Source organism: Adiantum capillus-veneris, chromosome 21, assembly GCF_014529385.1.
Source record: "Adiantum capillus-veneris isolate H3 chromosome 21, ASM1452938v2, whole genome shotgun sequence".
Taxonomy (NCBI): domain Eukaryota; kingdom Viridiplantae; phylum Streptophyta; class Polypodiopsida; order Polypodiales; family Pteridaceae; genus Adiantum; species Adiantum capillus-veneris.
Window position 1 is genome coordinate 3137208 of NC_140951.1, and position 15421 is coordinate 3152628.

The 15421-nt window shown below is 46.4% G+C and overlaps 1 protein-coding gene across 2 annotated transcripts in view; it reads right to left on the reverse strand.

Annotated features, from left to right (window-relative positions):
* Positions 1-15421, reverse strand: part of LOC147430466 (nuclear pore complex protein) — an 88957-nt gene that overhangs the window by 38569 nt on the left and 34967 nt on the right. For both annotated transcript variants that reach the window (XM_086493093.1, XM_086493092.1), the window contains exon 9: positions 8160-8261. In XM_086493093.1, coding sequence (XP_086349219.1) covers positions 8160-8261 — 102 coding nt within the window. The remainder of the gene's footprint in view (positions 1-8159; positions 8262-15421) is intronic.

Consider the following 15421-nt stretch of genomic DNA (forward strand, 5'->3'; position numbering starts at 1 on the left):
AAATAGTTTTCCAAAAACTGGAGCCCCACGTGGCTATGTTGTCCTCGGATCACCTTGAAACTGATGGGCAGAGTTCAGACCAAACGCACTAATCAAACCAAGGAGGATATGCTCTCCATGCATACATCTCCCGCAATCAAACTAATTGGAAAAGTGATCTCCCACAGATTGAATTCGCTCATAACAATACTAAGCACTCGGCTACGTGCTATAGCCAGTTCATGGTTATGTACGATTATGAGCCGAAAACACCAAACGCTACTAGAATCAAAAGAATAAAATGCAACCCATGGCCGATTTCTTGCACAACATGCAAGAAATTCTCGTAATCTGCCCAAGATGACCAGCATCTATTACAGACTTGGGCACCCCAAGTTGAGAATTTGACACAACACACTAGAAAACCATTTAAAATACTTCACAACTTTAAAATTTGAGTCGACACGCCCGGCGTAGTTCCATGCCAAGAGGTATTGGCCCCAAAATATGGGACCCCTTTCGGTATTTTGTTTTATATCAACGCTTGAGCAAAGTACAACACCCGAGGGACCTCTACTCTCAGACTCTACGTCCAAATGGTGAGGCCCCTTGGGTCTATTTATTCTTACAAGGGATGCCCTAAAAGCAGAACCCCAAACATAGTAAACTCAAAAGCAAATTGTCCCAAATGCATCTGGTCCCAAAATCTGCCATAAAAAGCAATCAAGCAAATTACGGAATTCAGTACAATCTGCCACGTCATCAATTGGCAACGCACAACGTGGAAGTCTGTATTGTTTGCCACGTCAACGTGTCAGCGCAAATCCCGGGTCTGTCCGTACAACCTCCTGCCGCTTCAGCTTTTCTCTGTCCCGGGCAATACTGCCATGTCATCATTTTGTGACATACCCAGCACATCACCAACAAAGGGCCTTGCAACTTTTCCTCTAACCTTCCTTTCCTTATGTGCCAATATATGTTCAAGAACAAGAATCTCATCCACTTCTTCCACTTCGAGTTGTTCCTCATCAAGCATATTCTCTTGCACATGTCTGTCTACCTCAAATATCTTGTTCTTAGTTTGCAAAATGGTTAGGACTTTCTCCTCTCCTTCCACTATCTCTAATGGTGCCTTGCCTGTTGACGTATGCACAGTGTTAGTGTAAGCATATTCAACCAATGGGAGATAGTGTTCCGAAGTTGCCTTGTGCTCTGGCACATAACATTTGAGCCAATGGGAGATGGTGTTTCCAAGTTGCCTTGCTTTCCCCGGAACCCTTGAAAAGGTGCAAGTGGCCATTGCATGGCGAGCGTGAAACGGCTGCGACCGAACGGGTTTCTCACATCGAGACTCTAGGTCGGTCAGTCAGGGACTGGTCGGGCTAGTTATCACTGAATTTTGATGAGTATGGAAGCATGTGTGCACCAAATGGAATTTGGACTACTCGGCAAGTCACTTACAACTTTATAAGTTGGTGGGAACTAGAAGAAATCGAACCAAAGGGGCACACTGGACACTTGGTGGCTCCACAATGTTTTGCCAGATCCATCCCAAGAGAGGGCGCCCACTTTTTAGAGTGGAGGCTGATTTTCAACACAAGTGCATTTTATACAGTGTGTGTGAGTAGTGGGTACAGGTTCACAGCTTTAATGGAAAGCTTGCCTTCTTCTTTGTCTCATGTAGAGTGATGATTTGCTCTCGTGCATCTCTCTCTCCCCTTTGCACATATGGTAATGCCCCACTAGTTGGGCTTCTCAGTTGACTATGAACAGTTCCACGGGTTTTATGCACGTTTGCCAAGGCAAGAGCCTTCTCAACAGAAACCGAATTAGCTAATTGCTAATCCCCCACAAGTACGCACAGTTCCATCGCGAAAGATTGAGAATTTGGAGAGTTTTCTTGCATGAAAACTCGTCCAAACTATAGGGGAACTGTCCCATTGCGTGCGGGAGCCCTTGGGACATGCGTAGACATGTTCGCCCCGCTAAAAACGATCCAAAACAGAGAAATACAGCCTGCAGTGCTTTTCTGCAGGTTTAGGGTTTGGCAAGAGAACACCAGGGGAGCCTCGAGAAGGCCTTGGCATGCTTAGACAGGGCTTTGGACATCTGGCAGTGGCAAAACAGGGAATTATAGCACGCTAAAATTCTGTTACAACTCACCAAAAAGCCTGTAAATTGCGAGGGAATCTGTCATAGACATGTGCTTTGGACCTACAGGGGTTTTGGCATCGTTATGGTGCCGAAATTGGGTCAAAAACCTGCAATTTCAGCCCTCTCCAGGCTTAAACAGCTTTGTGAGACTTTGATCTACGTGTTCGGATCGTCTATGCTTAATTAAATAACAGAAAACCAAACGGGGTGCCAACCTTTTCGGGCCTAGAGGATGTGGTATTCATGTGCGCACTGACATTCTAGTCGCTGGGCACATCTGTGTTCTCTTTTCTTCTGAAAGCTCTGTGTAAAGTTAACAGGTAATTGAATTAGTACCGTTCTCTATGGTGTACAGGCCGGTTATAGTATATTTGGATCTAACTCTGCATTCTAATGAGAATCACTATCATCTGCATCATCTGAAATGGATGCATTCTTTTCTAAATCTTGAGGGACACGGATTGGAGAAGAGGGTTCATCAAGAGGCAAGACAGAATCTGCGTCTCCACATATCAGCAAATCAAGGGTTGTCGTGGAAGACTTTGGAGCCGAAGCCCCCTCTAAAGGTAAAAACTCGTCGAAGACAACATCACGGCTGAGTACAACATCCTTTTTCTATCGATCATAAAGTGGATATCCCTCCGAAAGAGTATTCTGGCCGACAAAAAACATTCTCTTGGACTTGGGGTCAAACTTCCCCCTCTGCTCCTCCGGTACATGGACATATGCATCGTTCCCAAAGATCCGACAGTGGGAGACGTCGGGCTTCTTACAAAAATAAGCTTTGAAACGAGGTCTTGCCTAGAACTACAGAGGTTGGAGATCGGTTTATGGTATGAACTGTCGTCGTAACTGCCTCGGCCCATAAAGACTTTGGCAAGTCTCGATGCTCGAGCATGGTCCGTGCCATTTCTACAAATGTCCTATTCTTCCACTCAACAACTCCATTCTCTGGAGGGGATCCAATATTCACAAGCTTTCACTTGATGCCATTGTCCGCACAAAACTGAATGAATACTTTGGATGTAAATTCCCCACCTTTGTCAGATCAAATAGTCTTCAACACTTAATCACTTTCCTTCTCCATAAGAGAAGGCCAATTCTTGAAGAGGCCAAATGCCTCATACTTATGCCGTAGAAAATATACCCAAGTAAAGCGGCTGAAATCGTCCACCGGCAACCTGAAATAGAGAGCCTTGCCAAGGGAAGGAGTTTGCATAGGTCCACAAAGGTCGGTGTGAACCAACTCCAAAATGGCAATGGCTCAGAAAGTAGCAAACCTCTGAATAGATTCTCGATGTTGCTTCCCACGAATGCAAGCAATGCATTTGCCATGCTTACTCCCAGCATTTGGTAAGACTGTAAGCATCTGCTCACGAAAAGCAAGCCGAAGAGCATCATTGTTCAAATGACCAAATCTATAATGCCAAAGATCACCTGTGGGTGTCCATGTTGCTAAAAAGAAAGCATCGAGCCTGTAGAGTCCCTTCTCTATTGATCCTCCTTTGACCTCCTTGTCAAATTCACGATCCCGAATAGATACAACATCTTCTGTAAAAATCACCTCCACGCCAAGCTTGCACACCTCGTGCACAGTCATAAGATGAGATCCCAGCTTCGGAGGATAAAGTACCTTGGAGGTATGCATACCCTCTCTGCCGTCGAGAATCACCTCCATAGATCCCTCATTGTGAATAGGAATTTCAGGTTTGTCGCCAATTAAAACGGTACCACAGAGTCGCCACATGTTGGACAAAAGATCCTTCGAAGGTGTCGTGTCGTGAGGCACCACTATCCAGAATCCAATCACGCAACCTCCAGTTTCCCTAGAGAGTTTGTGACTCCACCACACCCGCCGAAGAAGTCGAGGCATCTCCAACTCGCTTTGGACACTTCCACCAGCAATGGCCCTTTTCAGAAAATCTACAAATCTGCCCACTACAACCGAATATAGCCCCAAATGAGTGAAAAACACAAAAAAAAACACCAAGCCGTCTCTATTTGTCGCAAAAATTCAGCACCAAAAACTCGCACAAATCACCAATCCAAAAAGAGAGCACGTTGTGGCTCGGATACCATGTCAACGGTGCAACAGGAAAGGGTGGATCGAGTACTGAACTTGTTTGCAACCGCAAGCAAACCTATAGATCTCCTCGTACTCAAGCTCCTAGCGTAAACCGCCCACTGTACGAGCACGGGAACAACCTGCAAGCAATGACACACCGTAGAGGGTGCACACACGGCGAGGAGAGGGAGCACTAGCAAGAGGAAGAGAGATCGCTGGGGGAAAACGCCAGAGAGAGAGAGAGAGAGAGAGAGAGAGAGAGAGAGAGAGAGAGAGAAATGAAATGAAATGAAATGATATATTAACGTCTTCAAAAGGACAAAATGACCTATGAGACCATCAGATACAAAGTGGTGAATCTAATACAATGTCTGAAGTACAAGTACAAAAAGTACTGAAAGTAAAAATGAAAACTGAAATGAAGTGTGAAATGTGAAAATGTAGAATAGGCCCTCAATGACACTCTAGGTGTCGTACTAGAATGCCTCTGATCCTCTGCTGGAGTCTCCGTCGATGGAGTGTGCTCCTGTGTCTCGGTTGTGGTCGTCTCATTCTCCCGAGCTCAGTCGCGCTGTCAATGAGGGTGCCTCTAGTATGAATGTGGGTACAACCCTGTGCGGGTGGTTGGTCTCTTGGCTCCCTCGATCCAAAGAAGTCTGTGATCTGTCTCTGCGACTGTCGTACTCCATGTCTCCCCAACAGACTGTCTCTATGTCGGTGTAGCTCAAGTAGATATAAGCCAAGGCATCTCTGGTCCTGATACCTCATGACTCTATCTAGGGGTCCAAAACCCTCCCTGAATAAGCAATGGAAGCGCCCTCGTATCTCATAATACACAGTGCATTGGCATATGTAGTGAAGCTCTGTCTCTGGCTCTCTACCGCATAGTTGACATATCCTAGACTCTGGTGGTATCCCTCTGAATCTACTCGTCTCAATCCCCAGCTGGTGTGAGGATGTGCGAATCTGACCAATAGCACATCGCAGACCATGAGATAAATGAGTGTCCATGTAGTTCGGACGAGTCACAAACCCATCCCCTGAAAGTTGGAGAAGGTGCTCTTTGTAGAAAGCCATCTTCATGCCCAACTCCTGTATCGGCTCTACCCATGTCCTCTTGGTGTCCAACTGTATAAGATCCTGACGAATGAGTCTAGTGATCTCCGTCCATGTGACTGGCAGGGAGGGTGCATCCAGGGAATACTGAAAGGGAGGCAATCTATCCATGCTGAGACCATGCCTGTGAAACCATGAGGTCATCTGTGCATACCAACATGATGCATCTCCCTGCATCGCTAACTGTCTAGAGGACTCAAGAGCCAATCTAGTATATCTGCCTCTATGTGTATCCCATAGACTGTGCATAAACGACACTGATCTGGTAAGAGCCTCAATCTCTATAGGAGGGGCGGCTACCTCCGCTCGAATAATCGCATGTGGTACAGAGGCCTTGGCTCTAATCATCCGGGATATCATAAATACCAAGGGTCTCTCCATGTTCCTCCAACTGTCATGATTCACAGATGGTCCCCAAACTTGGACCCCATAAAGCATAGCTGAAGCAACCAAAGTATCAAAGAGCCATAGTTTTGTTCGTGGTTCTTGAAACTGAACCTGCGAACACATCCTCTCTAGCCCTCCTATTGCCGCATAGGCTCTGGATAGTCTAGTCTCTGCTGCTCTCCTCAGGGTAAACCTCGGTCCCGTGAATACCACCCCCAGATATGTATATTCATCTGTGTACTCCACAGTGTCCTGGCCATATACGAGTGTAGGTGCCGATCTCTTGACCCACTGTGGTGTGGTGTTAAACACCATAACCTTGGTTTTACCAAGGTTCACAGACAGTCCACTATCCTCTGCAAAGTTGTGCAATGCATCCAAATGTCTTTGCATGCCCTCTCGCGACTCTGACATTAACACTATAGAGAGAGAGAGAGAGAGAGAGAGAGAGAGAGAGAGAGAGAGAGAGAGAACGCTAGAGAGAGAAATTGGCACACACATCAAAACGCTAGCACAGGAGGCAACGCTCTAGAGAGTGTGCCCAACGTTGGATGCCAAAAGTACAAGAGGGGGGGAGAGGTGGATCTGGAATACATAGGGCAATTGGGAAATTGCCCTACCTACCTGGAAAACCCCACCATCCCAACAAACTGGCTAAAATGCTAATAAATATGTAAACTCACTAAAAGTGACTTGACACATATAATAGTAGCACAACTGCAAAAGACTCGAGACTCAGACCCTGGGAAACCCTAGGAATGGGGTCCCGCCTCACACCAGCCTACCAAGTGAGCACAACCGTGGTGCGCATCGCCGAGAAAGGTACATCTACCTCAAATATAGCCGGGCATAAGCCCTCACTCCCGAATCTGCTCCTGGGAGATACTGGATCCACCATCGAACAGGAATCTAAACTCTAACAAGAGGGCAGCTAACTCCGCTCTAATGATCTCATGTGGCACAGAGGCCTTGGCTCTAATCATCCGAGAGATCATAGATACCAAGGGCCTGTCCATACCTCTCCACCGATCCTGACCCACAGAGGGTCCCCAAACTTGAACCCCGTAAAGCATAGTTGAAGCTACCAATATATCAAAGAGCCACAGAGAGAGAGAGAGAGAGAGAGAGAGAGAGAGAGAGAGAGAGAGAGAGAGAGAGAGAGAAATGAAATGAAATGTAATATTAACGTCTTCAAAAGGCCAAAATGACAATGGAGCTCTCTGACAGTAAAGACATCAGTATCCGAAAGGCTGTAGAGGTTCAATATCCTCCACGATAAGCACTTTGTCGTGACGGCTCCTATGTCCTGCCAATATGGTATATGGATCCTCTTTCGCAATTTGCGTCAATGTCGAGAGGGCCCCCTCATCCGTGGGCGACGGGACCACCCCAACTCTATCGCCCGATCAAGCAGTATGCCTTTGGTGTTGCTATGTTGTGGGCGTTGCTCGAACTCCTCTTGTCTCTGATTGAAAGAAATTTGTAGTCTGCTGCTGTCGCTGGTTCTCTCTCATTGTGGCTCTCTTCAAGAGGTCCTCTCTGCGTCTGTGAATCTCCAGCAAGTATAATCCGAGGCATTTCTGATCCTGGTATCTCATGACTCTAGAAAGTGGTCCAAAACCCTCTCTGAATAGACAGTAAAAGCGGCCTCGTATCCCATACTATACTAGGCAGTGACATATGTAATGTAGCTCTGTCTAGCACATCGTATCCCGTGGGATAGATGTGTGTGTGTGTGTGTGTGTGTGTGTGTGAGAGAGAGAGAGAGAGAGAGAGAGAGAGAGAGAGAGAGAGAGAAGAAGAAGAAGAAGAAGAAGAGAAATTTAACGTCGTAGGAAACTATTCCAAGAGACCTTAAAGATCTATCCGACGAGGAGAGTTGAAATCAAGGACATAAACAATCTACCACACTTGGGTGATAGAGAGAGAGAGAGAGAGAGAGAGAGAGAGAGAGAGAGAGAGAGAGAGAGAGAGAGAGAGAGAGAGAGAGAGAGATGAAATGAAATGAAATGTAATATTAACGTCTTCAAAAGGCCAAAATGACCTATGAGACCAAAAGGTTACATGTGTTGAATCTAATACCAGGTCTGGGTACAAAAAGTACAGAGAACTGAAAAGAAAATAGTGGGTACGGGTGGGGTGAAAGCTGATACAAAGGGAGAGAGAGAGAGAGAGAGGCCAAGCAGCTGCATCAATACCTCTAACTGAAAGATAGAAAGAAAAATAGTTTTACTACCATCTACTGGTCAAAGTCGGCCTATGACAAATCAATAGTGCAACTGTCAATGTCCTTGGAATAGCCAAAAAACTGAAAATGAGAGAAAGAAAGATGTTTATATGTTTATATGTTCACAAGCGTTGAGTCCTCTAGATATTATTATGCAGCAAAAGAACAAAAGGTGTGCAATAACCTACAATAGCATCGCAAAGTGCAGATACGAGTGGAGGGTTCACTAACCTGTTGCGCTAGATTTTGTAATCGAACACTAAGCTGCGCTTCACCTTTAGTTAGTGGCATTCGAAAACCCTTCCCTTCCAAAGCTTCTACAACCCTCATCATCTGCACATAACCAAGTGTCGAGATATCACTTATCCAGTAAAAAGAGAATTTTCCACCTTTCAAATACAATTTTTCCTGGAAGCCAGAACAGCATGCGACTTCCAAAGGAAATTACTCAAAACAAGTTAAGACTTTCAATCATGGAAATTACCATATTAATGGCAATTAAAGAAGAAAATAGTGTGTAAACATCTCATTAACCACTCTCTAGCCATTTCAAGAGCTTCACCAAATTATTCAAAATATTAATGTTATACAATCATCTCAACAAAAGCCATAATCACAATAAAACCCATTTTGTTCCCTTGAAAGGGGAAAGAAACCATGAAACATTCAACACATGCAACATTTACAAGCAGAGAGGAGACAAGTTGATAGTTATTCAAAAAAGACAGTGACAATGTGTTTCATTATCTCTCTTCATGCAAGTGACACGAGGCATTAACACTACAACCATCTTCTGCTACAGCCTGAAACTACTATGCTACTAAATTGACAATCACTTCAGTACACAAGTCTTAGACAACTCCAACTAACCACTACTAGAGAGAGAAGCAGAAAAGTGGACACATGGTCCTAGAGTTGTCATGCTCAAGAAGAAGCAAGGGACTGCAACGATCATCTTGTCTTGTCAATGACCCCAGAGGTATTTCTTTGTAAATAAGTGAGTAGCAGAGCAGCATATAACGGGCACCACTAAGTAACCGCACCCATGAGATGCAAGAGCTGGTGTTTTCCAAACACTACCACCAAGTTGCAGCCACTTAAAAAGGCCATCATATGGCAGACCTTGCAAAAAAGCAATTATTGATGCACACAAAGAGAAAAGGGGAGTCATATTAACATCTTGTAGAGGCCAAATTTGACCTGTAGGACTGCTCAGATACAAAAACTACAGTGAGTTCAACTTTGTATGTCAATGGCACAGCAAAAAAGGAAATTAAAGGTACGACGCTCGCTGCTGCTGCTCTATTGTGCGCTTGCCATTGCTTCAACCCCCCAGCTCCCCCTCACGCTGCCCTAACCCTGCCAGCCCCGCCCCCCCCTTCCCCCTCCCACCACCAAGTTGCAGCCACTTAAAAAGGCCATCATATGGCGGACCTTGCAAAAAAGCAAGTATTGATGCACACAAAGAGAAGAGGGGAGTCATATTAACATCTTGTAGAGGCCAAATTTGACCTGTAGAACTGCTCAGATACAAAAACTACAGTGAGTTCAACTTTGTATGTCAATGGCACAGCAAAAAAGGAAATTAAAGGTACGACGCTCGCTGCTGCTGCTCTATTGCGCGCTTGCCATTGCTTCAACCCCCCAGCTCCCCCTCACGCTGCCCTAACCCTGCTAGCCCCGCCCCATCTCCCCCCCCCCCCCCCCCCCCCCCCCCTCCCTCCTCGCGCTGCCCTGAGCTGCCTGCCCGCCCCACTCCCCCCTCCTCGCGCTGCCTGCAGCCTGCCCACCATTCCCCCACTCCCACCTTGTGATTCCTTCGGTGCTGTTTCCAGCGACACCGACTCGCCTCGCCACTTCATTTCGTTCTCATCGATGCCCCCAACTCCCCTTCTCATCGATGGAGGATTCTGCTCCGCCACAGAGGGACTCCACTGAAGCCCCCTCGCCCGACCCCGCAGAACCCACCGTTCGACTTGCTCTTTCGCCGACAAAGCAAGCGAGCTTAGAGGCAGAGGTGGCGCGTCTTCATGCCACCTCTGTTATCTACAAGATTCTCGGCACCAGACCCAGTACAGGAGAGGTGCGTGCTCTCCTCAAGGCCCGCCTTCTCACAGATGTGGGCAAGATCTTCGATGTTCAGCTTCTCGGAGGTGGCTACTACCAAATAGAGTTTGAGACTCTCGAGATGGCATCCAAGGTCATTGCGATGAGCCCCCTAGCCATCTGAGCAGTTCGAGCTCACTTTCGACAGTGGCGCTAGGGTTTCGACCCAGCTACCGATGTTCTTGTCGAGGAGGCAGACCTCCCCATCTCGGTCTACTTCCTCGGCTTGAGGAGAGAGTAAAGTCCGCTTCTGTCCACGATTGGCTCAGAGATTGGGGCCGTCCTGGAGACACCTCGCACGACAGCCTCTGTAGCTGCCAAGGCAGCTAGCATTCCCACAATACGTGTTCTAGTGTGGGACACCCACACCCTCCTAAACGTCATTCTACTATCTCGGGTGAGTGGTGGTTGGCTCCGCCACAGCGTGGATTATTCGGGGCTCCCAAATCAAGTGTTTAATTTGTCGTTAGATGGGCCATCTTGCGAAGGCCTGTCCACGGAGGAGGCCCTGACCTTCACCTCAGGCTCAGCCTCAGACTACTAGGACTGGCCAGCAGCAGCAGACAGAGTCACAGGGTACTTAAGCAGCCTCACCCTCCGAGCCTGGGGCTTAGGCAGAGGAAGGTTGGCAGCAGGATCGTGGTCGACGTCGACAGGGGCCATCACGTCAACCTAGCCCTTCGGGTGGTCGCCAGGCTCTAGGCCAGCAGAGTGTCACGTTGTGTACACTTCTTTGCTGACACGCAGAGCCCACCATGCTATGTATACACACATGAGGACTCCTGGACAGAGGAGGTTGCCCTGCGCACGGCATGCTCTTCTTGGGCCTGGGCCAGACACTCTTTGCAGTCACGCCTATCTAGGGGACGCTCGGATACGGATTATTCCCCATCCAAGCAAGCCTCGAAGATAGCGCGGTTAGCTGCTGCTACAGCATCTATTCTTTCTCGTTCTACGTGAGGATTGTCTCATGGAACGTGCACGGATTAGGTGGGCCCCAGTTTCAACGCCAACGGGGTTGATTGCATCACGAGCTTCAACGATGCCTTGTGGGCAAAGAGATTGATATTCTTATGCTATAGGAGCGTCATCTTTGTGAGAGCCGCATTAGACGTCGTGGTCAGCTCTTGTGTGGACGATATGAGACATTTTGGTCAGTAGCATTTGGACGTGGTGGTATCCATGGAGGGGTATGTATGACTATTGCGGACTCTTGGCAGCAGGCCATTGTGGGCAGAGGCATTATTGTGCCTGGCAGGGCTCAGTGGATTACTATGCAGGTTCAAGGCTGCCTCTTGGGCTTCCTGAACATCTATGCGCCCAAAGTGGCAAGTGCACGCGCAGAGTTTTGGCCTCACATTGTAGAGTCTCTGCCGCACGCAGAGCAATGGTGCATTGGAGGTGACTTCAACATGCTAGAGGACCCCTCTTACACGATTGGAGGTAGCCATGCTACTTTGCACAGGGCTGAGTTGGCAGCTTGGGAAAGGCTATGTATGACTTTGAGGGTCTCAGATGTTTGGCAGCACTCTGCCTTTGTGAGGCCCCCAGACAGCTTGGCCTTCTCTCACTCGGACCGCAAAGTGGGAGGAGTGAATCTATCTAGGATAGATCGCTTTTATGCCAGTGACCACATATGTGACTTGGGTGGGTCAGTTTGCATTTCAGCCGGGACATTTTTTTCGAACCATGCACCAACGATCCTTACTCTGACAGATAGACAGAGGAGGAAGAGTGTGATAAAAACTAATATCTAATTCTCCCAAATGATTTTCTCATGCTAAACTGATCATTTAATATGGGAAAGTACCAGGGGAGTAAAAGCTAGAATATTGGTAAGGCTACCAAACCGGTCTCTGCATGGATCCAAAGGAGAAAAAATAGGGATCCAAAGGGGGGCAGTCTACAAAAGAGCAATGTGCATCACTGGAGCTTAAAAGACCTAAAGTTCAGCTCCATTAAGGCTTCCATAGACTAAGGTTCCAAAATTTTAATTAAAAATTCCAAATGGTCAAAGCTGGGAAAATTGGATGGTGGTGTGAACGCTCAAAAGTCTTCCCACATCGCTATCAAGGAGGGGGCGAGCCCTAAGAGTAGGGGAGGAGAGAGAAACACACACACACACTCCAAAGCTTCCCCCAAAGGGAATATTGGACACATGGCAGACTTCTAGCCCAGTTGCCTCCAATCTTCCCTCAAATCCTATTGGATGGCCATAGAGGTGGACCAATGAGAATTAGGCTAGGGTAAAATTAGTCTAATTAACTTTAAAATGCTTGATAAAAGAACCAATAGAAATTAAGCTCCCCATAAGACTATTGGACAGTCTACCAAGGGGTCCAATGAGCATCAAGCAACCCAATGGCTTGCCTGATTCCCATTGGCTAGAAGACTAAAAAGTCCAATGAGAGTTTAATTAAATTATTTAATTACCTAAAGCTCTCACAAAAGGGGAAAGGAGGACACATATCACAAGGCTATCAATTATGCTTCTAATTTGTGATTGGCTAAGCCCTGCAGGAGCCAATGGGAGGCCAGCAAGAGTAATTGGCAAGAGGAGTCGACCAAGAAGAGAGAGAGGGCTGCATTTTTTACCAACACATTGCTACACACACACACACACACACAACTCATGCGTGCAAGAAGAACTCCATCCCCTTCTCCAAGCACTGAGAAGTAGAGGCCTATACCAACAACTCTTGGCTATGGAATGCAAATCCAACCAAGAGCCAAGCTTCAATGGCATGCTCATCTCCTCTACCATGCTAATTACTAAGCTAAGCTATGCTCTAAGAGTAATTATGTGAGGAGAATCATTCTTTCTCGTAAGAAACATCTTCTTCGTCTCAATCTTTCCTCATTCCCTGCTAGCTCTCACCATTTTTGAAGGGGTGTGAGGTCTTGGGACTGAGGCTAGGGACATGAGGTGTGTTTTTCAAGCATAATTTGGTGCATGAAGCTTCCATCTCCATTGCACCAACGAGTTTTGTCAAGAAACACAAAGATTGTATTGTACAAAAGTCTCCTTTGATGGGAGAAGCTATAATACAAAGCCTTTTTGGAGGGGGGAACGGCTCCATGTAAATCCAAATCTCAATTGTTGTCAATTGTTCTATTTCTCTCTCTTTCCAAGTATTGTCTATGCCAAATTAGCTAGGTGTAAATTGTTATGTTGCTTTCTCAAACTAAGTACTCTTTCTATGCTTATTAAGAACTTATTCTTAATGGAATGTTCACTATGTTATCAATTTCTGCTACACACAAGTTACTAGTGCATTAAATGTTACATTGGTATCAGAGCTATTGGTTTCTCTTTGCTTGCTCAAGAAGAGAGGTCCTCAAGCTTGCTACAAATGGTTGGTGTTATTAATTGCAAAAGAGTAAGTAGAATAGGGATTTTTCATCCTTGAAGCACGCTTGCTTTATGCAGTTAACAGGGACACCGTCGAGAGCTATTGTCTGAATAATGGAGCTATTAGTAGCTTGACAGGAACCGGTGTTGTCTTGGCTCTGTTGAATCCTCTCTTCTATTCCTTGCAATTAATAATATTCGCACCACGGGTATAGATGCTTGAGTGCTTATCTTTGAAGGTAAAGAGGAGTAGCAACTAGGGCTTGAAGTGCCAAAGTACAAGTAAAAATTTACATCTAAAATTTGCTGGTATGGCTGACAAGGGAAAAGGGATTGAAATGAGTGTTAATAGCTTTGATTTTGCTAATGAAAGAGCAACTAATGATGCCTCTATGCTTGCGAACTATCTTGTTTCTAAGCTTCAACAAGCCCTAGGCAATCCATCCCTCCAAGGTGAAGTGCTACAGCAATTGCGCACCCATGGTATTCTCCAAACTCCCCACCAAGAAGAGAGAGTACCTAGGAAAGCTCCTGGTGAGACTTCCAAAAGACGACTCTCTCCGATAAGGGAATAAGAGGAGGATCTGTACGAAGGGCTCAAAAACTTGCTACTCGATGACGTATCTCCCTCCCAAAGGAGAACCCAAATTTCAACGGTAGAGCCCCCACCGAAAGAACGAGAAAGAAGCAAGTCTCCTGCCACCTCGGCGGAGATGGCTTCACGAAGATGACGCACAAAACGCTCTCCAACACCTCCTAAATGGAGAAGACCATCGCACACTTCTCTACACCATAATTCAAAGAGGGAAGAGAGAAAACAAGAGAAGAACAAGGCGAGAAAGAGGTCACTCTCTTCTCCATCTTCCTCACCTCTTCCTCTTCTGAAGAAAGTGATGGTGCAGAAAAGGAGGAACAAGGGAAGAAAAAGGCGAGAAAGAGGTCACCCTCTTCTCCATCCTCATCATCATCTTCCTCTTCTGAAGAAAGTGATGGTGCAGCTCTTGAACCGCCCAAGAGAAGAGGCCATAGGAAATCCAATGCCGCCTGGAAAAGGTCGTCCAAGCTCAAGAAGTTCAAAGAGGGAGGAAAGAACGTCTCTTTCCTTACCTACGATGGCACCTTTGGTGCTACGGACAAAGTCTTGGCCTTTATCCTGGAGATGAGGGCTTCACGGAGTCCTCTACGCTACGTCATGTAGCTATGCATTTTCAAAAGTCCGCCAGGCAATGGTGATCTAGCCTACGAGAAACGGTGAAGCTCCACGAACATGGAAAGCTTTACTTAAAGCTTCCATCAAGAAGCAGTTTTTGGCTAGCGATGCCAAAGACAAAGCAGTTTTTACATCTCAAAGCCACTGTCTATAAAAAGATGGATTTTGGAGAGCAAAAACAACAATTTTGTGCGGGTTTATTTGAGGATATGGCGGAGTATGTTAACTCCCAAAGGCCTCGTACCATATCTACGGTCATACACCATACCATGGTGGCTTCAAGAATCAACTTCCAACAAGGGGCTAAGAGAAATCTTAAGCCCATGGAAAACAAGGACCGTAATGAGCCTAAGGGGAAGGACAATGTCCAAAAGTCTCCCAAAGGCAACGCCAACAACAACAAAGCTAAGGAGAAGAGAGTTTATAAAGGCAAAAATAAACTCTCTCCTAAAGAGCTGGAGCATTATCGAAAAGATAACTCTTGTGTCAAGTGCAGGGAGCAAGGGCATGCCTATCGTGCTTTCCCCTAGAAGAATACACGTAATGAGCCTCCTAGAGCTACCTTGGTCGAAATTCAAGAAGAGGATGCTCACCACAAAGGATCTCCTCTATGTCATGCTTGGGGAAAGGTAAGAGAACATGATACTTTCATTCTCTTTGACCCTGGTTCTACTCACAATTTCATATCCACAGAGTTGGCCACCAAACTAGGCATCCAAGCCTATGAGATGGGAGATGTCCTACCTGCCGATGGTGCTTTCAAGGGGCAAGAAGCCTCAATCACTCCCTTAATTGAGAAATTGAGACTCCATGTCCAAAGCTATG